Genomic DNA, 20957 nt, shown 5'->3' with positions numbered 1-20957 from the left:
ACCTCCTTGGCAGAAGGTGTAAAGTATGTCGTCTGCTCTGGGTACTGCTGCAAGGTACCAGCAGTATGCGGCTAAAAGTGTCTTTGGGCTTCCACTTCCAGAGTATAAATGACCTTGAAATCGTTTCCCTGTCCAGCTCGTCCTCCAAATACCTCTGTCTGCCAAGTATGCGCACCAGGCCTCTCTAATCTTCCTGTCTGTACTTCTTACAGTCACAGAAATGCTCGTTAACATCCTCAACATATGCTCCGATGATGAGTTGATTTCAGATGGTGATGAGACATTGGAAGGTAAAAAACGCTGTTACGACCGAGCTGGTAACAGTGGGGGGATGAAGGTGGGGAAGGTGTACGAAGAGTGATCAGCACTTGATTTATAGCCGGATGCCCAGCCAGGGTCTCCAGTCCCTTTTTGGCCAACCCTTGTGCAGTCCTGGGTAGGAAACCTTTTTTTTTTTTTTTCCCTTTGCTCTTCAGTCACAGAGAAATTAAATTATATTCACTGCGACAGACGCTTCTTGCCAGCTACTCTGGAGAATGGTTTCCTGCTACTTACAGAGACTGCTTCCCAAGTGGTTATTTTTTCCCCCAATTCAAAATTTTCTGCACCAAAATATCTACCCAATCTTCTCACCTGTTGCAGTGAACTCCTCTGTAAAGTGGCTTCTCATTGTCGCCCCCAAAAAAGTAGAATGCAGTTTTTGACCCTGGTTTTAAGCTATGCATGGAAGGGACAAACCAGTTGCTGAGCTGATCTGCAGTTTCTATATCGGGGGGATCGCTTGAGAGCGAGGTGGTGACCTATAGGCAGCTCAGGCGCAGACGCGGGGCGTGCAGCGAGAAGTGGGGCCGTGAGCATGCACGGGGGGGTCCGGGGGAGCTGCCTGCACAGATCGGTGTAGGGTGGAGGACAGTCAGTCCCGCAGGGAAGCAGAACACCATTGTGGTACAACAAGGTGCCGCTGCTTCGGTCAACAGGTTGAGACTTTAACCCGCTTCTCCCATTGCATTTCGTTTTTGGTTTTTTTCTTTCTCCCTCCCATGAAAATTAAATTTGTTTCTTCTATCTCTGTCTTCATCTACTTGTTTCTTGGTGTCTCCTCTCCCTGAAGATCACTACATTTCAAGCTATCAGAAAGGTACCCAGCTAGAATTTGCTACAAGCTTAATTTTCACTGCCTGTGCCACCAGATTCCTTGGAGTGGATTTGAATAGCTGACTAGTTGGGCAGTTTCTTCATCCCCTTTCAGTTTTAACATAAGCGCCGTGTGTTTTTTAACCCTTCTGCGTTCCTCCAGGAACTTGAGAAACGGGGTCACGTTTCTATCTGACTTCTGAATGCAGCCACTTAGTGCATGGCTGAGCCATCGGTGCATGTTAGACCTCCGGTTTGGCTTGTACTGTCCTAATGTGTAGTTGGGCCATGTGAGGAATCTCAGCTGAGAGGAGATGTATTTGTTACCCCTTTTACTTTGATTTTTGTTTGTTTTCAGTTACCCTCCATGCTTTTCTCTCATGTTCGGTCTGTATAGCGGAAGGGGAGTTCACATATCTCACTTTGTGTTTGTGTGGGGTCAAAGCAGAGTTGCAAGGCTCCGGCCAGCCGTTCACTGTGCGCGTTGGATGCCAAAGCTGATGCTTGCGTGACACTCCTCCCCGCGGCGAGCACAGCCCGGTGTTCTGCAGTGTTCATCAGCAGTCAGACTCGTCAGTGTTCTGCCTTGCAAAACTGTGTCTACATGGCTGAGTCATTTGTGTTACATCCTGTGTAGTGTGATCAAACCTGGTGAGCTTCGAACAAGACCTATCCGATCCGTTTTCCTTTGGTGGTTCTACTCTCTTTAGACCTTTAAGTCCATGTGTCATCTCGTTGGTGTTGCCCTTCTCACTGCCATCCTGACCGCCATCCTCTCAGCGCTGTTCTCTCAAGAGTGTAGCTGTGAATCTGTAAACCATGATTTCTTTTCCTGGAGTCGGGCAGGTGCTTCATATTGACATTACCTGTGCCTGGAAAGCAGGAAACCTTAAACATGCTGGTGTTTGTTTTTTCTCTCCCGAAGGTGGGACAACAGTCCGTAAAGAGATCATCAGGAATAAGATTAGAGCCATTGGGAAGATGGCACGTGTTTTCTCGGTTCTTCGGTAAGGAAGCAACTTGTGATTTGGGATCTGAGTTTCATTTGGGGTCTGGGTAACGGGAGACGTCGGTCAGGGTGCACCAGGCCGGCAGGGTCCTGTTGGGGAAAAATCTTACGAGTCCGTTGCTTCGGAGCGGATGGCAAAGGCTCAGGGTGGTGGTCTCTGGCAGTCTGACTCTCTCAGAAACGTCCGTCTCAAGCACCGGCACCTTTGCCAGCAGAAATGCTGCTGATTAGGTGTATTTAGCCCTTTGGATGCATTTGCTGTGCCGTAGCTCTGATGCGTCGTGGCTGAGTAAGCAGAGGTCCCGTATTTAGGAGGCAGGGTTGTGCTCGGTGCCCAGCAGATCAGACGCGCGCTGCCTGTGGTCAGCACAGGGCAGACTCCAGTTTTCATGCCGCTCACCACTAAGTCTTGCGTGGACCTAACTGAGCATTGCATTAATCTCTCAATAACCGGTTCCGTTGCCTCTTATTTGCAGAGAGGAGAGCGAGAGCGTGCTAACTCTCAAAGGCCTGACTCCCACAGGTACACTGCCCCTGGGAGTGCTCTCAGGGGGGAGGCAGACCCTACAGACTGGTGAGTATGAACGATCCTCCTCTCTGCAACGCTGCAGCCCCTCTGCAGTTTTATACCTGGCCCTCAGCTGCCCTGAAAACCATTCAATCAGTTCCCATAGGCGTACTTCAGGGTGCCAGGGGACCTGAGAGGTGGTTCAGGCCCACGGGGAGGAAGGATTCAGAAATAGGAGAAAGCAGAAATGTAGGTGGGGATGTGGAGAGTCTTCCAAGATGTCCCCGTATACCCTGGAGGAGGGGAACGCGAGGAAAAAAAGACAACAAACAGCACCCTGCCTAAAGCATGTGTATTGCTTTATTGTATGTTTCTGCAACAATTTTTATCATTTATTTCCCTTCTAACGCTGCATGATGAGCATCCTCTGCTTCACCTATCTGCTGCTGTTGTGTGATAGCGTATATATGAATGTAATAGTAAACACGCCTGCTTGTTTGTTCTTTATTAAACGAAACCCCTCCAATTTTGACCCTATGAAATTGTGAATCCCAAACAGAGGAAGCTTAGATTTAGTTGAAGGAAGGAGATTCTTCCAGGCCTGTATGTTTCATATTAAGACTTCTCTTGGCCCCCTGGTTTTGATCTGGTCTTGGAGGTTTCTTTTCTGTGCTTGCTGGCAGATACTTTGCTCCCTCCCTCAGCAGCCAACTGGTCTGTCTTATTAGTGTGCTGAGAGCAGGACTGAGCTAGCGATCTGCGTGCTTGAAACTCGCAGGGCAGGGAGATTGGCTGATGGTCAGGGAATGAGTTATCATAGTAACATGTGTCCCCAGAGGGAATCCTGTAATCTAGTGTTTTAATCCTTTCCTGCCGCCAGCCTTTGAATGCTGGCATCTAACCAGCCTGCTTTCCCCTTCCTATCCGCGCTGGGTAGTTTCCTGCGGGCTCAGAAGAGGGCTTGTTCTGGGATTGCCTTGCCTTGATTAAATAGTTCACAAGTGAGAAACGTGTAAATATTGCTGCCCGCTCCTGGAGGTGGGGAGGATGCGGTATCGCTCCCAAACTCATGGGTTTCTCTGCCCACTGAGGAGTATGATCTTTTTTTTTTTTCTTTTTTTATAGCAATCATAATGGTTTCTGTCGCCCCAGTTCTGCTGCAGGCACGGGAACAGAGCCTGAGTGGGAAGGTGGCTCTTGCAGCTCGGCTCGAGCAGCCAGCTCGCTCATGGTGCTGCAGCTTCACCCCTATAGCTGACAGCGCAGGGAGCGGGTCGTGCTGCGATGCTCTCCTGCACCTTCCCCTCTTGGGGGGGTCCTCTAAGGGGCTACCAGGCAGCTCCCCCCCGTAAGGAAGCTGAGATTTGTGCCTCTCCCTGAGACAGGACAAACAAGCTGGACCTTTGCTGCTGCCTTACCTGACCCTGCCTGCCGCCTCCTCCCGTGGCTGCGGGCTTCCCACCCCTTGCTGCTCCCGGCACCCCGTGCTCCCCTCAGCAGCACCCTGCTTTTCGTGCCCTTCTCGCGCTCCTTTCCCCGTCGTGCCTCCTCTCACCCCTTCCCCTTTCGCACGTGCCTTCGCACCGCGCCGTCTGCTCGCAGCAGCCTCCTGGCGAACCTACAGGCGCTCCTTCAGCAGCCGTGCTGGGAGCCCGTCTGCTCAGCAGGGAGAGGAGGGGGCTTGTCCCCCTTTAGGGGTGCCTCTGCACCCCGAAAGAGGAGAGACAGGGCTGCAGGTAGCAGTGGCGGGGCCCCTTCCCTCCCTGAGCCTCCTGCCAACCTTTTGCAGCACGGCTTAGCAAAATCGGCTGAATCAAATCACTGAATCTGGAGCAAAGATGTTCAGCTACAACTCCGTTCTTCCTCCATGGCCTCTCAAGCACCACGTGGCCTTTGTATTGTGTCCAAAGCAAAAAACTCTGGCGTTTTGAGGCTAAAAGCGGGGGATCTGTTCTACGGAAGGGCCTCCTCCCAGATGTTGGGGCAGGGACTACCAAAACTTGGACAGCTGCTGCAGCAGATTTAGGAAGGGGGATGTTGCTCAGCTTTATGGTGCCTTGTTGCTTGGTAACACTTTTAGGAGGTGGAGCTGAAGCCAAACTGCATTTGAAGCATCAGCCTGTTTTTTTTGTTACAATTCAAGGCATCAGGAGTGGGGCAGCCTGGTATCTGCTGCTGCCTGCCCTCCCCCGGAGAACAAACTGCCCCTCTCTTCCCCACTGCTCCAAAAAGTCATCCTGTCCCTCGGGATCACTTCCCTTACATGGCTCTGGGGCTTTGCTCTGGCATGAATTCCACGTAATTTACCTTCTGAAGGTGGCCAAGGCACCCTAGAGCCACTGAACTGCGAGCAGGGGGGCTGTAAATGCAGGTGGAGACCCATGGCTTAGTCTGAGACTATCGCTGTCCTTGCCGTGGGACGCCTGCATGCCCGAGCCCTCCGGTGCATGCAGCAGCAAGCCATCTCTGCTTCTCTGTTTCTTTCCATCGGGTTTACCTGTGTGACGAGTCCAGCGAACGTGAGGAAAGGAGACTCCCCCGTGTCGGCGCTCAGCAGACGCTAAACCCGAGGGAGTCCCCTTTCAGCCTTCCTCTCAAGCTCCTGTCACCTTTTTTCCTCTTGCCAGTTGGTTTTGGTTACGGTCGTCTCCACTGGGGCTGGGAGGCTGTGGGCTCTGCGTTCGCAGCGATGATGTTAGATCACTCACTGTCACTCTTTTTTTCTGTCTTCATTTTTGCATGCCACTGTTCTTCTGTATTGCAGCCACAGTAGAAGCGGTAGAGGCACGGGAAGGTATGGCTAGAATCCGGCGAGAGACTCAAATCATCTCTGTGTGTGCGTGCGCTAATTTTAAAGAGCTTTATCAGCCTTATGGAAGCTTTTTACTCTTGCATCACCAGAAGTGGGGGAGGATGGGCCCCTGCTGGGAAGCAAAAAAAACACAGTGGGCTGGTTCAAGTCTATTTTAGCCTTAATGAGGCTATTGCTTAGTGCAATACCTTTATTCCTGCCCTGTCTCCGGAGTGGTTTGAGGCTCTGGTGTCTCAAGACCTTGGTGTTGGGGTCCTGCAATCTGATCTCGGATGCCTCGTGGCTGAGTTCATCCCCTGGCTAACTCGATCCGGTGAAGGCTGCCAGCACGCTTGGTCAAAATCATCTAGGAAATAGCGGATTGCACGGCTCTGATGTAATCCTTGCCTTCCCCACAGGTGGGCCAAGGTGGTCCCAGTGTGGAGAAGCAGTTTTCTCCCTGTAGTTCATGTAGAAATGACAGATTCGGGAGGTTAGTGCCTGGGGAGGTTTTCTCCTCGATAGCTCCATTCAACTACTGATGAATGGGGCTGTACCTCTGTGTAGAGAACTTCTTGATTACCAAGGGAAGTTTTGTCTGTAAACCAGCCAAGTCCTTGTAAAAAGATTTGGCACAAAACCCTTTTTCTTAAATTATCTGTAACACAAAGAAGTTAAACATGTGGTCCGTATCATCATCGCAAGGATGATGTACTCAGCCTCGTAGTGATGAAACAGAGGTACGCCTGCTTTTGGTGGGATTTCATCACTCGTGAGACTGCCTGTGTGTCTCCTGGTCATGCAAGAAGCGTTGCGTTTGTCATCCGAGGACTAGCTGTTTCCCTCTCCTGCTGTTGCAGTGTGTGGTGTGTGTTGGAGTTAAAGCCTTGTGGTGGTGTCTTTGTTGTGTTGTTTTGGTTTTGTTTTTTGGGGTTTTTCTTTGGTTTTTTTTTTTTTTTTAGTATCCTGTTTTTCAGCTTTGAAAGTTTCCTGAGATTTCACTGTTTGGGGACATTGAGCACTTGTCTGGTCTTCAAGTTCCTACTACTAAACTGTGTTAAAAGAGGAACCATTAGGGAGCAGAGCAAGTCGCTGCAGTCTGGATCCTAGACTTTGCTGCTGGGACCTAGCAGCAAAGACTTCAACTTCCCAGCTGCACTGTGGTACCCACATGAGCTGGCGATGCCAAAATCACCTACGGACCCATCTCGTGGTTCCCGTAGCCAGACACGTGCTTTCTGTCGCCCCGACTCTGTCCTGTACGTGTCTGGCGTGTGCTAAAGGGCTCCTGGCCGGGGATCCGCGGCTCAGACTAACTCTTCTGTCTCGGCCCTTCTCTCTGCAGCCATTCGTGGATTTTCACCGCAGCACAAGATCCGCAGCTTCGAAGAAGCCAGAGGTCTGGATCGCATTAACGAACGCATGCCGCCACGCAAAGATTCAATGCACTCAGACGGGCCGGTGAACTTGGTAACCTCAACAAACTCTGCGGACAAGAACGGCACAGGGAAGAAAGCCCAGTAACGGTCCGAGCGCCCAATCTGCACCACTAAAGGATCCAAAACTTAATGAATTTTATTTATTTATTATTGGGGTGGGGTGGGGGCAGGGGAGAAACCAACTTCACCTGGAGGCACGTTCATAATCCAGTTTGCATCCATTCTGTAAGAAAGGTGACCATTTTGTAATTTTTTTATTTATGTTCAATATATAAAAAGTCCATCTTTTTTTAATTTAGAAACCAATCTAACTGCTAGTGCATATATGAAGTGTTGTGCTGTACAGCTGACCTCTCCTCCACGAGAGGCAAACCTCTGTGGGGGGATTAAAAGAAACAAAAACAGTCCCAGGCAACTTGGGTCGTTGACTTTGGTGCAATTCTAAGTTAGCCTGTGCTTTCAAAAGCAGGTCCTTTCGTTGAAAATAGGATTGGTTTGGTTTTTCTTTTCATAACTGTCTTCTTCCCAGAGTTTGCTGTTGTTTTCTTCAACTTCTTGCCTACCTGCATCTGCTGCTTCAGCAACCGATTCTGCGGAAGGCACGTTGCATGGTGCAACTGGCTGGGATCCGTCCCTCTTCCAAGGTGACATCCAAATATTCAGGATTAGCTCTAAAGGACTCCCGTGTGTTATACCAATCACAGCACCTTTTCCTTCAGTAATTCAGTTTTATTCTAGTGGAGCCCCAAGCCAGAAAAGTAACCTCTTAATCAGGACGGGAAGGCAGGTGGGAGAAGCACTGCTCTTTGTTGCAGCTCTTCCCGAAGCTCCGGCCGTTCGGACTTGGCGCAGCCAGCTGTACGCCGGAGCTTGTCAGCCGGGGCTGTCCGTGCAGCAGAAATCCCTCTGGGAATCCCTCTGATTTGGAGCAGAGGAATTACCTCCAGTCTCTAGTCATCAGCAGGTCTTTGGGAAATCTGCCACAGCCTGAATTTTAAAGGAAAAAGGGGGTGATTTATAACCTGTGGACAGAAAGACCCCCCCGCTACCGCCATCACATACTGCAGAGCCCATGGCACGCTCCCCTGCGCCCGGCTCTCGAATCGGCCCTTGCTGATCAGTATTTGAGCGGTGGGCGTACGAGGTGGTCTCCCCTAAGCCAGCATCGCCTCCCAGTCATCTAGCATGCGTCTTTGGGGGGGTCTTTCACCTACTTGGGCTTACCCCGCTGCTGGTCACCTTGTTAGCCAGCGGCTGTTCCTCCGACTCCAAAGGAGCCACGGGCACATCAGCCTTTCCCGGCAGCTGGAGGGGGTTTGTGGGCTTGTGATAAAGATTTGGGGAAGGACGGGGGACGGTGCTGCTTGTTTTTGTAGAGATGTGGCTTGTTGGCTGACGGCCAGTGGCGAGGCGGCTTTGCTAAAAAGCCCCTGGTTTGGGAAGCGCATCCCTCCCTGGGCTGCGGGGGGGGAGGATGGTTTTACGGTAGGTTGGCAGGTAGAAGAACCGAGTGGATCTGGCAGAAATTTTGGAAGGGTTTTTGTGCAGTGCTGGAGAGGGAGGGGGATCTCCCGGTGAAAGGAGGGTTTCCAGAGGACACCCTCTTTGCAGTGTCAAGGGTTTTGAAGCTGGGATCTGTTAAGTGGAGCCTCGTTCTTTCACTTAAACTTTGACCTGAAGCGAGCGTTGAAAAAGGATTTTGTGAGATTCCTGTCTGGTCGCTTCCCTTCCCCGCGTGTCATTTGAGCCGCGTCCTCTTCTGCCTGCGATTGCACAGAGTCAAAGCAGCAGCTTCCGGAAGCAAATCCCTTGCCAGCTTTCACTTCTTTTCCAACTTAACTGCCTATTATGCTTTCTTCAAGCAAAGGCAGCAGGTGAGCGGGCTTAGCCTCTAATAAGGGATATTTGCCAACCCCTTCTCTGGATCTTGCTGTCTTCCCTTTGTGCTCCGGCCCTAAGCTGCGATTCCAGCGACAGAGGAAAACAGCAACTTTGCAGGAAGCTTTCAGATTGTCTTAGAATCATACGTCACTTAATTTCATGCCAGCTATTTAGGAAACAGTATCTGTGAGCAGACCACTGGGTTTTCACAAGAGACTTTTGAATCGCATGCCTCCACTTTTTCTTTTTTTTTTTTTTTTTCCTTTTTTACACGCCCACTGCTTTGCAAAAAGTGCGAGATGTTTTGAGCAAGCTTCTCTAACCCCATACGAGGCGTGGGGCCAATTGCCTTTGTCTGTGAGTATTTCTTCTGTTTTTTAACGGCATCCTTTCTGAAACACAGTGAGCCGATGTGTGGTATCTTCCTCTGAGAGCGCAAACCGTGCAAAGGTGCTGCCCGTGCATGTTCGGGCATGTTGTTCTGACCCAGGCTGGGATCTCGCCCAAGCAGCAGTTTTAGTCGGGAGCTTTGGGACGGGTGCTGCGGGGGGGTGCTCGTACCCCTGCGCCTGGCAGCCCCTGCGTGGGGGTTCAGCAAGGACCGTCTCTTCGCGGAGCGGGATTTGCTTTGCTCGAGGTTTGTCCCCCAACCTTCTTCTCGTGCTCCGGCATCGCCAGCTCCCCCCGAAACCCGCTTGGCCCTTGTGCTTCATGGTTTGCCGCCCTTGCAAAGCACGGGGGGGCTGACGGCGTCGGTAGGAGCTGTCACCCCCCCCGTCCCTGGAGCTGGGTGTTGCCAAAAACATCCCTTCGCAGCATCCCGGCCCAGGAGGGGCTGGAGCCTGTCGGGGAAGGCGGTTAACGGCTGGATGTGGGTCTGGCAGCCGGCATGTATGGATGCCATACTGCCAGGCGAAGCGCGGGCTCCCGTCACTGTAGCAACGCTGGGGCCGGTCCCCCCTTCCCTTGCCATGAGTTCCCGAGGGGGTGAGGAGCAGCCATGGGGCTCCTGGGTGCTAATTACCCCCTGATTGACTAACGCTCATCCGTGTAACCCTCTCCGTGCCGGCAGCCCCCGGCCGGCGGCAGGAGCTGCGGGGAAGGCAGAGCTTTCCCCAGCGCCGAGCTGGGAAACCCCATCCCCTCTTCACCAGCTTTTGGGGAAGAGAGTGATGAAGACCTCGGAGCAGAGGCCGGCAGCCGCTAGCGAGGTCCTTCGCTCATCCCGGCAGAGCTCCCTGTCCCGATCCCCACCGCGGCAAAACAAAAAATGCCAAAAATAGGCAGATTTTCCCCTCCTTCCTCCTCCTTCCCCCCCCGCCCTGCAAAGCCAGCGCCTCGGAGCTACGCCCGTCTCGAGACCCCTCATCTCAGAGCTCCCGCCCGTCCCTTTCCCTCCCTGGCCGCCACTCGGAGCTCGGCAAAAACAGGGCTCCGGGAATGCAAGCCGAGGAGCCCAGCCGGCCCCGGGGAGAGCCCAGCCGTCCTCCGCAGGCTGGCCTCGCAGCCTGGGTTTTTTTGCATGTTATAGCAAGGTGCATGTAACAAGGAGGGGAGTCAGCAATGGGTCGGGTGGTGGGTTGAGTTCAAGCTTTTTTTTTTTCTTTTTTTTTTTTACTTTTTCCTGGCGTTGGGAGAACCTCTTGCTGCCCGTGCCAGCCCGGGAGCCTGTCGCGGCGCTCGGGCGCAGATCTGACCTAGGTAGGTGCGGTGGCAGGGACGGGTGGAGGCCCGCCGGCCTCTGCCAGGGAGGACCTGAAGCCCCACGGGACACGTGCTGGGTGCAGTGATGGTGATTTTAGGGTTCTCGATGCTGAAGGATCATACGCCCGTTGCCTGGAGACTGCCTCCTTTTTTTTTTTTTTCCTTGCTTTTTTTTTTTAGTTATGTTTAAAGGAGAAAAAAAAAATGGTGAAAATGTTATTTATTGGCAGAAATTATTTAATATAATTTCTTTTTTTTTTGTGAACAAGGAATGAATTTGTTAGAACTGTCTTAATGTAAATTGGAAGTCATCTTTAAGGAGAAGAAAAGAAAAAAAAAAGTTAAAAATTGACACAGTCACTCGGCTCTGCTGTGGTTTATTTTGGGGTGCAGTGGGGTGCCTGGCTCCCGGGGCGGAGGGCACAGCAAGAGCCCCACGGGTGCTGCCTGGCTTTTGGGAAGAAAGGGAGAGAGGTTTTAAGGTCTGTTTTATGGCCGCTGCCTTGCTCAGGGCCCCTCTCCGGGGCCAGGGCAGCGCCGAGACGGCGTCTCCCAACCTCCCCGGCACGTCGGCACTTGCGAAGTCGCTCCCGGGCGCTTTTGTTGGAGAGCTCTCGGCTTCCTCTCCTCGCCCCTCCGTCCTTCCAGCCGCTGGCTGAGTAAATAACGCTCCTCCCGCTGCCTTCCCGGGTGCCAGGAGGAAGAGGAGGATATTTGCCGGCTCTTGTTTCACCCCCTGGCTCCTTCCTCGCCCCTCTTGCTCGGTGCCTCCTCCATGCCGCGGGCTTGCAGGGCTTTGGTGAGCAGCCCTGGTCTTCGTGCTGGCCAGGCTCCATCCTGCTGGGTTGCAGCTCCGACACCGGCTCCTGCCCGGGGATCCCCAGCCCTCGGCTGCAGGGCCGAGCGGGGGGGCAGGAGAGGGCTCCTGCAGCCATCCCAGCCCTGCCATCGCCCGCCTGGGCAGCCGGGGTGACCCGGCTCCCAGCTGTGGCTGCCACATCTGGCTTCTCCCCTGCAGCACCTCTGCCACTGCTGGGGTCAGCGTTGAGTTTAGCTCACCACGTGCCATCCATTTGCCGGCTCCGTCACCGCGACTCGCCAAGCCCGGCGTGGCCGCCGTGCGACAGCCGTCCCCAGCTGCCGGAAGCGGTCAGGGTGCGACCGGGGAAGGGATGCTCCGGCTCTCCCACCCCTTTCCTGGGTATTCCCACTAAACAGGGGGGAGCCGCCAGCAACCTGCCTCGCCCCCACCGTCGCTGCCCACCCTCAGCGTGGCCCGATCTCGGCAGCGAGGGGCTCCGGCCGCTGCCCACGACAGCCCTAACCAAGAGAGCATCGCCCGGCCTGGCCGCGCGCTCCCGCCTGGCATCGCCGCGCTGAGCAAACAGGAAACACTCGTCCTTTGTTAATCCTGACCCAGGCTGCGCGTTAAATATTTATCTGCGAGCGGAGGCTGGTGCTGGGAGCCGGGCGGAGGGAGGCAGGGCCGGCCCCGGAGGCTGCTTGCCCAAGGACAGCGCATGGGGCTGCGGAGGTGAGTCCGGTCCCCGCCGGAGGGGAGCTGGCCCCTCGGGGTGGGCTGCAGCGGCGTGGGGTGGCCGGGACCCCGCTGCCCACGGGAGGACGTTGCCAGCGGGCGCTGTGACCTCTAGAGATGTCACTCGGCAGGCAGCGGGCTGGAGGAGACCGTCACCCCCTTGGCGGGCAGGGGATGGGGTCTGGGCTCCCCTCGCGGGGTTTAACCCTTTCCCTGGGTGCCCCCCGGCCCTGCTGCCCTCTCTGCCCTTGTCTCCCCGAGTTTCCCCGGCAGGACCGGCTCCTGTCCCCAACCTGCGGTGTCCCCGGCTTGCACCGGTGCACGGGAGGAGCCGCCCCATCCCCGCGGCTGTTGGACGGGGGCTGCGTCCTCCAGGACTGTGACAGCGGGGAGCGCAGCCGCTCCTGTCCCCCTTGTCCCCTGGGCGCAGCATCGCGTGCCCTCAGCCCCTTGTCCCCAGCAGCAGCTTCTGGCAGGGGACGGGTGGCTTGGTGGGGACCGAGGGATGGCTGGCGGTTGGCAGCAAAGCCACCACCCTCCCGCGCGAGCTCCCATGGGGCAGAGGCCTGAGCTCACGTGGGAGCGCGTGGGACAGAGGAAGGGCCGGGGCTGCCCCGTTTCGGGGCTGTCAGCAGTTTCGGAAAGCGGCCGGCAAGCGAGCGCGGCGGAGGCTGGGACACGGGCGCTGCCGGAGGGGATGAGGTGGGCTACAGGGCCTCTGCAGAGCAGGGCACGGAGGTGTTAAATGGGGGTCCCCAATGCCCAGACCCCCAGGGGATGGAGGGTCACAGGTGGCTTTCACCATGCCCCCGTTCCAGGGCTTGGGGGGCCGCAGGAGCATGGAATCCCACTCCCCGCTCAACCTCTGCCGGGCACTTCCCTCCCCATCCTCTCCCAAAAAGCCCCTCCAAGCCCCCGGCTCCATCCTGGCGGGGGGCAGCTGCCGGCGGGGGGCCGGCGGCACCGGGCTCGCCCCGTTTCGTAAGCGGGGGCCGGGTGCGCGGGAACGCGTGCGCGGGGCGTGGGATGAGTTCAGCCTCTTGGCTCGCCTCCCTGGATCCCGTCCCTGGAAATGTCACTGGAAACTCTGAATGGGCCGGCCCCGCTCCAGAGCGGGGAGCGCTGGGGGGGCGAGCGCACCCCAGGGGGGCCGGGGCACCCGGGTACCCGCCGCCAGCGAGGACGGCGGTTGCTGACCTGACCGGGGGATGCTGTCGGGGGGCTCTCGCCGCCGGCCGCCCGCAACGCGCTGAGGCCCCCGCTCGCCTTCCCCCGGCACAGTTTGCGCCGTGCATTTTTCTTCCCTGCCGCTCGCAGCTCCGTCCCGCTCGCCGCGGGGCTCCCCGAGCCCCCGGCCCCACCGAGGCCGGCGCTGCCCAGGAGGTAAGAGCTGGCTCGGGGGCCGGCGAGGAGGGGGTGACCCGCTCCCCAGGACCAGGCTTTGGGGGACGGTCTGCGGGAGCAGGATGGGGCTGAGCCCCATGGGGCTGCAGGAGGGCTCGGTGCTGGGAATGGAGTGGCAGTGGTCGGGGTGCTCTGGGGAGGGGTGGGAGTCTGCACCCCACTTTCTGTGCCCCGGGGCAAGTCATTCCTGGGGCCTCGGTTTCCCCGTGGTGATTATAATCATTAATTAGAGCCTTGCGGGCTGCAGAGCCTCTGGTGTTGGGAGCAAGGAGCAGAGGGGTCCCCAGCCCGTGGTGGGCTAGCAGCCCCCCGGCAGCATGGCTGCTGTTTGAGGAGGGGTCTGCGCGCTGCCGGGCTCAGCACGGGTCCCCCGCGGCATCTGCGAGTCCCATGGGCGATGCCCGTGCCCCGGTGGGGATGGAGGTGTTGGGGGACGAGCAAGGACATGGGTGTCCCCCGAAAGGTTCCCGGGGCTGCTCTCGCCCTTGGAGCCGACGCAGCCCCGCGTCTCCCCGCAATGGTGTCAGGAGCAGTTATGGGGGTCCAGTCCCCCGCAGCTGCCCCCCGCCCCGTGCTGCGGCCCTGGCACCGCGGTGCAGCGGTGAGTCACGGCCGCGGCTGCGCCGGGCACGTTGCCCTCCCGGCGGGGTGGTGCCGGGCTTGGCCGCGCGTTCCTGCCGCCTCTCCCCTCCTTCCCCTCTCCCTTCCCTGTTTGCGCTGCAGGGCGGGGAAATACTTCTGCCTTTTCGTGTTCCTCGGCCCCGGGGAGGCTCGGCCCTGGCAGCTCTCCCGGCGCAGCACTGCCCGACGCCACTGCCACCACGTGCCCGGGCGGGAGGGCACCGGCGCCAGCCACATCCCACCACGCCGCAGCGGGATGCCGGGATGATGGGCAGGCGGCTCGGCCGTCGTCCTGTCCCGCCCCGGGGTGTTTTCGCCCCAAAGAGCCCAGGGGGGCTGGATCCATCCGTGCTGCAGAGCCGGGGCGGGCAGAGGGGCTGGGTGGTCCGGATCTGGCTGTGGCAGGGTTGAGGCCGCATGGCGAACACAGCGGGGAGCCGTGCCAGGGCTGTTTCTGGCCAGGAACAGCCGCTTCCCCCGGCACCGTGAGGCTGGGGACAGTGCTGCAATGGTCGTCACCCCACCACGGTGTCCCCTGCGCCTGTGAATAACAGGGGACAGTCCCCGGAGGTGGGGATGGGGCTCCGGCAAAGCGCGGTGAGACAAAGCCGCTGGAGGGGAGCATCCAGCAGACGGGGACGGGACCCGCCGTGAGCACAGCCGCTTTCCCCCGCAGGGCACGGGCAGCCCCGGGGCACCATCCCGGCACCCCACAGCCATGGCAGGCCGGCTCCTGCCCCCCGACACCGGCCAGGTTCTGGGTATGGAGGACATCTCCCACTTCCACCCACCACTGTGGGTGCCCCTGCAGCACACGGTGACGAGGGTGAGTGGGGCCAGGGGCTGCTGCATGCCCGGGAGGATTTGGGGAGCTGCTTCGCCTCCATCCCTTTGCCACCGCCGCGTTGCCCCCGCGCCAGTCCCCTCCTTGTGCCGCAGGTGCCCGTCATCCGCCACCGCGGCTCCAACACGCTGAATTTCGACTTCCACGACCCGGGAACCCACAGCGCGGCCGAGCACGGCCGGGCGGCCCCCAGGAGCTCAGGTACCTGCCCCGAGCACCCCCAGGGACGTCCCCGCCGGCTCCCCCGGGTGATGCTCAGCAGAGGACAAGGGCTCACCCTCGCCCACCTCGTCCCCAGCGAGCGAGTGGTACCAGACCTGGCCGGCCAAGGAGGCGAAGGCACCCAGCACCCCGGCGCCCGCCGGCCCCATGCCCGGCCCCGGGGCCACCCCCACCTGCCCCCGGCCACCGGGCTGGTCGGCCACCTGGACCAAGGACAGCAAGCGGCGGGAGAGGCGCTGGGTGAAGTACGATGGCATCGGACCGGTGGACGAGACGGGGATGCCCATCGCCTCGCGCTCAGTGAGTCGGGGGCGCGGGACTGGGGTTTCCCCCCGCCCCGTCACCCCCTCACCACCCCACCCTGTCCCCGCAGAGCGTTGACCGGCCCCGTGACTGGTACCGCAGCATGTTCCGGCAGATCCACCGCAAGCTGCCAGGTGAGTCCCGGTGCTGCGGCACAGTACGGCGTGGCACGGCACTCGCTCACCTCCTCCTCCATCCCTGCAGAGCCGGACTGGGATGCCCATCGCTGCCCCACGGGTAAGCTCGGCCCCTCGCCCACCGTGGTGCCTCCGTCCCCCCCAGAGCCGCAAAGGAAAGGGCTGTTGCTGGCTGAGCCCCCCAGTATGCCCAACGGGCTGGACTGGTGAGTGTGGTCAGGACAGTGTTTAAATGGTGCCCGGAGACCCGTTCCCTCGTGGGGTGGCCACAAAGCGGGGGGCTGCTGGGGCTGAGCTCCTCCTGGCTCCCCACAGGGCCAGCTGGGGTGACACCAGTGCCACCACGGAGCCTGGCAGCATTTTTGACTATGAACCAGGGAAATCCTCAGTGCTGGAGCAGCCGTGGCAGGTAGGCAGCCCCGGCACCCCCAGCACCCACTCAGCCCGGGATGGAGGGATGCTGACGGGCGCTGCGGCGGACGCACACCTAACCGGCCCCTTGCCCTTTCCAGCCCCCGGCAGCGGTGCCGCCGGCGCGGGCTCAGCCCATCGAGGTAAGCTGCCGATGGCAGGGCTGGGGTGGCAGCGGGGGTCCCAGTGCCCATGCCGCTGGGATGCGGGGTGCAGGCAGCACCAGCCTCGCCCGCCGCAGCCCCATCCTGGCCACGCAGGTGCTGCTGGAGCAGGAGCTGGAGCAGCTCAGTGAGGAGCTGGACAAGGACATGAGGGCCATGGAGACACGCCAGCAGCCCTGCCAGGTACCCCAGCCCCTGCCCGCCCGCTCGCGCGGGCTCTGCTGCTGCCCCTCGTCGCTCCCTGGGGCTGGGTGGCACTGAAGGGACGCGCGGGGCTGATGGCGTGCACATCCAGCCGTGCGCACAGCCGTGTGCGTGCCAGGCTTCGACGTGCGCGTGGCAGGATGCGTGCACAGCTGGATGCAGCCACGGCCGGCTACGTGCCCGGCTGGATGCACGCACATCTGAATGCACGCACAACTGGATGCACGCGCATCTGGATGCACGCACAACTGGATGCACGCGCATCTGGATGCACGCAAGGCTGGATGCAGGCACAACCAGCCCGTGGCATGTGGCCGTGGCCTGGCCGTGGCCGTGGCCGTGGCCGTGGCCGTGGGACGCTAGGACCCTGCCTCGCCACGCCGTCCGTCCGGCGGTTGTTGGCGCTGCGCAGCCGGGCGCTGGGCTCCTTCGCTTCCCGAGGAGACTCGGCCTCCTGGATGATTAATTTTTCTCTCCCACCCCCTCCCGCTCCTCTCCGGCAGAGCTCGGCGGCGGCTCCCACCGCTCGCTCCCCTGCTCCGGCCTCCCCGGCGGCTCGGTGAGTAAAGCCGGCTGCTCCCCGCACCCCGAATCCCAAATCCCACTGCCCGGGGCCCCACTCGTGGTGGGGGGCAGCGGTGGGACAGGGCCCCACGCTGGGGGGGGGGGGGGGGGGCAGGCGGGACCGTCCCTCCAGCGTCCCGGCTCCCACGGCAGGGTGGGGGTCCCCATGCATCCCCCACGGAGCCCCCCGCGGCACCGCTGGCCGCCTCGCCCCCACCACGCCCCGCCATGGGTGGGGGGCCCCGGCGCCGGGCCGGCTGCCCGGTGGGTGGGACGGGGCCGGACCGGGGCTGACCCTTTCCCCCGTCCAGCCCGTTGCGGGGACGGCGTGTCCCGGGGTTTGGCTCAGCCCCAGGGGAGGTGACGGCGGTTGGATTCCCACCGCCGTGTCCCCATGTCCCCACTGCCACCGGCACGGGGAGGAGACACCTGTACCGGCGGGTGCTATCGCACCGTGGGACGAGGCGGGGGGGGGTGGCACCCCGGGGCATCCCCGTGGCCCCCTGCCCTGCCCTGGCAGTGGTTGGAAAACAAACAAACAAGTGCTCCGCTTCTTGTAGGACCTACCCTAACCCCCCCCCCCAGGGGTGTACATGGGGGCCAGAAGGCTGGCTGCCCCCCTGCCCGACCCCTCCTCCGGGCTGGGGGGGTGGAATTTGGGCTCTTTAAGTGCCCCCAGGAGCGGGGTTATCCATTAGCCAGGCGGCCCTCCCCGGCGCTCGCCTGCTCCGGGCTTCCTGCTCCGCGCAGCAGGGACGTGCCGCCGGCACCGCCGGCAAACTTTGGACCCATCCCGCTTGGCCGCCTCCGGGACGAGACCCCGGGGCGGGGGACGCAGCCGGCGGACCCCAGCATCCTGGTCCCGGGGGGACCCAGGGGTCCTGGCCCCAGGGTCGGGAGCAGGGAGGGCAGGGGGGTGCGTGGCAGTGGGGCTGGATGCGGGGCTCAGCCCTGCCCTGAGCCGCTGTCACCCCGCAGGAGCCCCTCGTCACCCCGCCGGCTGCAGAGCCCCCCCGGCACCCACCGCCCGCCCGCCAGCCCCGGCATGGAGCGGGGTGGCCTGGGGCTGGCCAGCGACCGCAGCCGTGCAGGCCCTGGCAGAGGTGAGCCCCCCCCCCCAAGCCGTGCCGTGCCATGGGGCACCCCATGCACCCCGGCCCCGCCGGCTGGTGACACCCCGCTCTTTGCAGACACCCTCAGGCCAGGGACCCTCCCCAGCCTGTCTGACATGGGGGACCCTGCAGAGGCCATCAGGAGGGAGGAGAAGAAGGTGAGGCCGGGATGGTCCCATCCCATATGGGATCGGGGATGGCCGGGATGGGGGGGGCCCCCATAACTGCTCCTCTCCCTCCCCAGATGAAAGCCGCTCGCCTCAAGTTTGACTTCCAAGCCGAGTCACCCAAGTAAGTGCTGGCGCTGCGGGGGTCCCCGCCGTACCCCCGCGGTCCCTTGGGCGGTTGATGGGGACCGGAGGAGCCCCGGGGTGTGGTGGCCATGCCAGCCGGGCTGGGGACGGGTCGGTGCCCCCCCAGGGACCGGTGCGAGCGGTGTCGCTGAGCGCTGCCGCTTGCAGGGAGCTGACGCTGCAGAAGGGGGACATCGTCTACATCCATAAGGAGGTGGACAGGAACTGGCTGGAGGGCGAGCACCACGGCCGTGTGGGCATCTTCCCCTCCAACTACGTGGAGGTGAGCCCGGGGGATAGAGAGGGGGTGGCCGGGCTTGGAGAGCCCGGTGCTGACTGTCACCCATGTCCCCCCCTCCCCAGATCCTGCCCCCCACGGAGGTGCCCAAGCCCATCAAGGCACCCACCATCCAGGTGCTGGAGTACGGCGAGGCCCTGGCGCTCTACAACTTCCGAGGGGAGCTGCCCGTCGAGCTCTCCTTCCGTAAGGTACCACCGTTCCGGGCCGTGCCGTGCCGTGCCGTGCCGTGCCGTGCCGTGCCATGCCGTGCTAACCCATCCTCTCGTCCCATCGCCAGGGTGAGCGGGTCTGCCTGGTGCGGCGGGTGGATGAGAACTGGTACGAGGGGCGCATCTCCGGCACCAGCCGTCAGGGCATCTTCCCCGCCACCTACGTGCAGGTGCTGAAGGAGCCGAGGGTGAAAGCCACAGCCGAGGACTTCCCACCCTCGCCCGCCTCTGCCAGCCCCCGGCCCCCGGCCGGCTCCCCATCCCCGCAGCGCTCGCCCGGTCCCCGGGGCCCCCCGCTTTCCGCCAGCTCCCCCCGAGCGGCAGAGCGGGGTCCCAGCGAGGCCAGTGGGCGCCCGTCCTCACCCCGCCACCTCGGCTTCGCCTTCCCCCCCTCCCCAAAGCTGCCCCGCGCTGGCGCCCCAAGCCCCTCACTGGCCCCCGCCAGCCCCTCGCACCCTGCGGCCGTCCATCCCCAGGAGCCCTGGCGCCCAGCCTGGCCCCCCGAGCAGGTGAGAGACCCCCCGCCGCAGCCCCCCACCCCGGCATCATGCCCTGGCACCGCTGGGGATGTGGGTCCTGCCCCGTAACGCTGCACTCATCCTCTCCCCCTGCAGCGCGCAGCCACGGGGGCACCCACCAGCACCCGCCCCGAGCCTGCCCCGTCCTACAACGGCTCCGAAATCCAGTGGACCCCGTAAGTAGGGCCGGGAGTGGCACCGTGGCACGGTGTCCCCACGCGGGACCCGTGGCGGCGCGGGCTCTGCCCACACTGTGTCTCGCAGGTACCGGGCGCTGTACCAGTACCGGCCCCAAAACGCCGACGAGCTGGAGCTGCTGGAGGGGGACCGGGTGGACGTCATGCAGCAGTGCGACGACGGCTGGTTCGTGGGTGCGTGGCCGTCGGGATGGGGACGGGGACGGGACGCCACCGCGACCCCCTCACCGCATCGCTTTGCCTTTCCATCCCAGGCGTGTCCAGGAGGACGCAGAAATTCGGCACTTTCCCCGGCAATTACGTGGCGCCGGTGTGACCCGCGGTGCGGAGAAGAGGAGCCCGGCGGGCGGCGCGGGGCTGGGGGCTCCCTGCCGCCCCGCCTCGGCCACCCTGCATCCCCTCCGTGTCCCCCCCCGGGGACGAAGTGCCTCCAGCTCCCTCCCGCCCCTATGGGGCTGCCTCTAACAGGGACCAATCCCCCCCTCCGCGGGGGGTCTCCCCCACCCCAGTGCCTTAACCCGACCCCTCCTCACCGCTGCCCGGTGCCTTATCGCCCACCATCCCGGTGGCCATATCTCCCCTTCCCTCTCCAGCCGGTGCGGGGGGGGGCCTGGCCGGTGCCGGGCCTGACCATGACGGCTGTGACCCGAGATGCTGGTCCGGGGCCGTGCCACGCGCCCGGGAGTCACGTTTGCTTCTTGTCCACCATTAAAGCTCAGCTCAGCCCGAGCCGAGGCCCTGCCTGGCGGCGCCGGGACGGGAGGGAGCCGGCGGGACGGTGCCCACGGGGAGACGCGGGGCAGGGGCCCGCGGGACACTGCGTGGGGCGGCGGGGCTGCAAGGGGGCTGTGGTGGTCCCCGTGGGGGAGGGATGCTGCGTGGCGGTGACACTGTGGGGCTGTGGTGCTGTGCGGGGTTACAGCGCTGCATGGGCCTGCGATGGTGCGTAAGGGGCTGCAAGGGGGCCTGTGGGGCTGCAACGGTGCATGTGCGGGGTTGCAGCAGTGTATGTGAGGTTGCAAGGGGGCGTGTGGGGCTGCAATGGTGCTTGCGGGGTTGCAACGGTGCGTGTAGGGGGTTGCAGCGGTGCATGTGAAGATGCAAGGGGGCCTGTGAGGCTGCAATGGGGCATGTAGTGGTTTGCAGCGGTGCATGTGAAGATGCAAGGGAGCATGTGGGGCTGCAATGGGGCATGTGAGGTTGCAAGGGGACGTGGGACTGCAATGGTGCCGTTGCAAGGGGGCATGTGGGGGTTTGCAGCGGTGCATGTGAGGTTGCAAGGGGGCACGTGGGGCTGCAACAGTGCCTGTGAGGTTGCAAGGGGGTATGTGGAACTGCACCGGTGCCTGTGGGGGTTTGCAATGGTGCATGCGGGGCTGCACAGGGCTACGACGGTACGTGGGACTGATGCCGTGCGGGGTGTGATGGTGCACGGGGCAGTGACACTGCG

The 20957-nt window shown here is 61.1% G+C and overlaps 2 protein-coding genes across 7 annotated transcripts in view; both read left to right on the top strand.

Moving 5' to 3' along the window:
• The window catches only part of PPP3CC (protein phosphatase 3 catalytic subunit gamma), a 38353-nt gene extending 27527 nt beyond the window's left edge, over positions 1-10826 (top strand). The window contains exons 10-14 of one of the 5 annotated variants that reach the window (XM_075174774.1): positions 213-290; positions 2060-2141; positions 2620-2717; positions 5416-5487; positions 6788-10826. In XM_075174774.1, the coding sequence (XP_075030875.1) occupies positions 213-290; positions 2060-2141; positions 2620-2717; positions 5416-5487; positions 6788-6966 (509 nt within the window). In that variant the 3' untranslated portion in view covers positions 6967-10826. The remainder of the gene's footprint in view (positions 1-212; positions 291-2059; positions 2142-2619; positions 2718-5415; positions 5488-6787) is intronic. The other 4 variants (XM_075174775.1, XM_075174777.1, XM_075174778.1 and 1 more) reach the window with 4 other exon arrangements.
• Positions 8991-20236, top strand: SORBS3 (sorbin and SH3 domain containing 3). 2 transcript variants are annotated; one of them, XM_075174771.1, is made up of 19 exons: positions 11609-12000; positions 14705-14854; positions 14968-15073; positions 15171-15394; positions 15468-15531; positions 15602-15740; positions 15850-15943; positions 16047-16088; positions 16206-16292; positions 16817-16872; positions 17856-17980; positions 18068-18147; positions 18234-18280; positions 18451-18565; positions 18646-18771; positions 18861-19301; positions 19407-19486; positions 19575-19681; positions 19762-20236. In XM_075174771.1, exons 2-19 carry the CDS (start codon positions 14747-14749, stop codon positions 19821-19823), a joined length of 2103 nt encoding a protein of 700 aa, XP_075030872.1. In that variant the 5' UTR covers positions 11609-12000; positions 14705-14746; the 3' UTR covers positions 19824-20236. The 2 variants fall into 2 exon arrangements, with proteins under 2 accessions (XP_075030874.1, XP_075030872.1); XM_075174773.1 differs by lacking the exons at positions 11609-12000; positions 14705-14854 and adding an exon at positions 8991-9119.
• The last annotated feature ends 721 nt before the right edge of the window (positions 20237-20957 follow it).

Source organism: Calonectris borealis, chromosome 27 (assembly GCF_964195595.1).
Source record: "Calonectris borealis chromosome 27, bCalBor7.hap1.2, whole genome shotgun sequence".
In the NCBI taxonomy this organism is placed as follows: domain Eukaryota; kingdom Metazoa; phylum Chordata; class Aves; order Procellariiformes; family Procellariidae; genus Calonectris; species Calonectris borealis.
This window is presented reverse-complemented; position numbering and strand designations above follow the sequence as displayed.

What these genes read in the sequence shown, in the direction of transcription:
- SORBS3 (XM_075174773.1), top strand. Translation starts at nt 8,991, where the DNA reads ATGCCTCCACTTTTTCTTTTTTTTTTTTTTTTTCCTTTTTTACACGCC. An exon ending in CGCGGGCTCAGCCCATCGAG is followed by an intron (nt 16,089 to 16,205) that starts GTAAGCTGCCGA and finishes CTGGCCACGCAG; the next exon opens with GTGCTGCTGGAGCAGGAGCT. An exon ending in CCGGCCTCCCCGGCGGCTCG is followed by an intron (nt 16,873 to 17,855) that starts GTGAGTAAAGCC and finishes GTCACCCCGCAG; the next exon opens with GAGCCCCTCGTCACCCCGCC.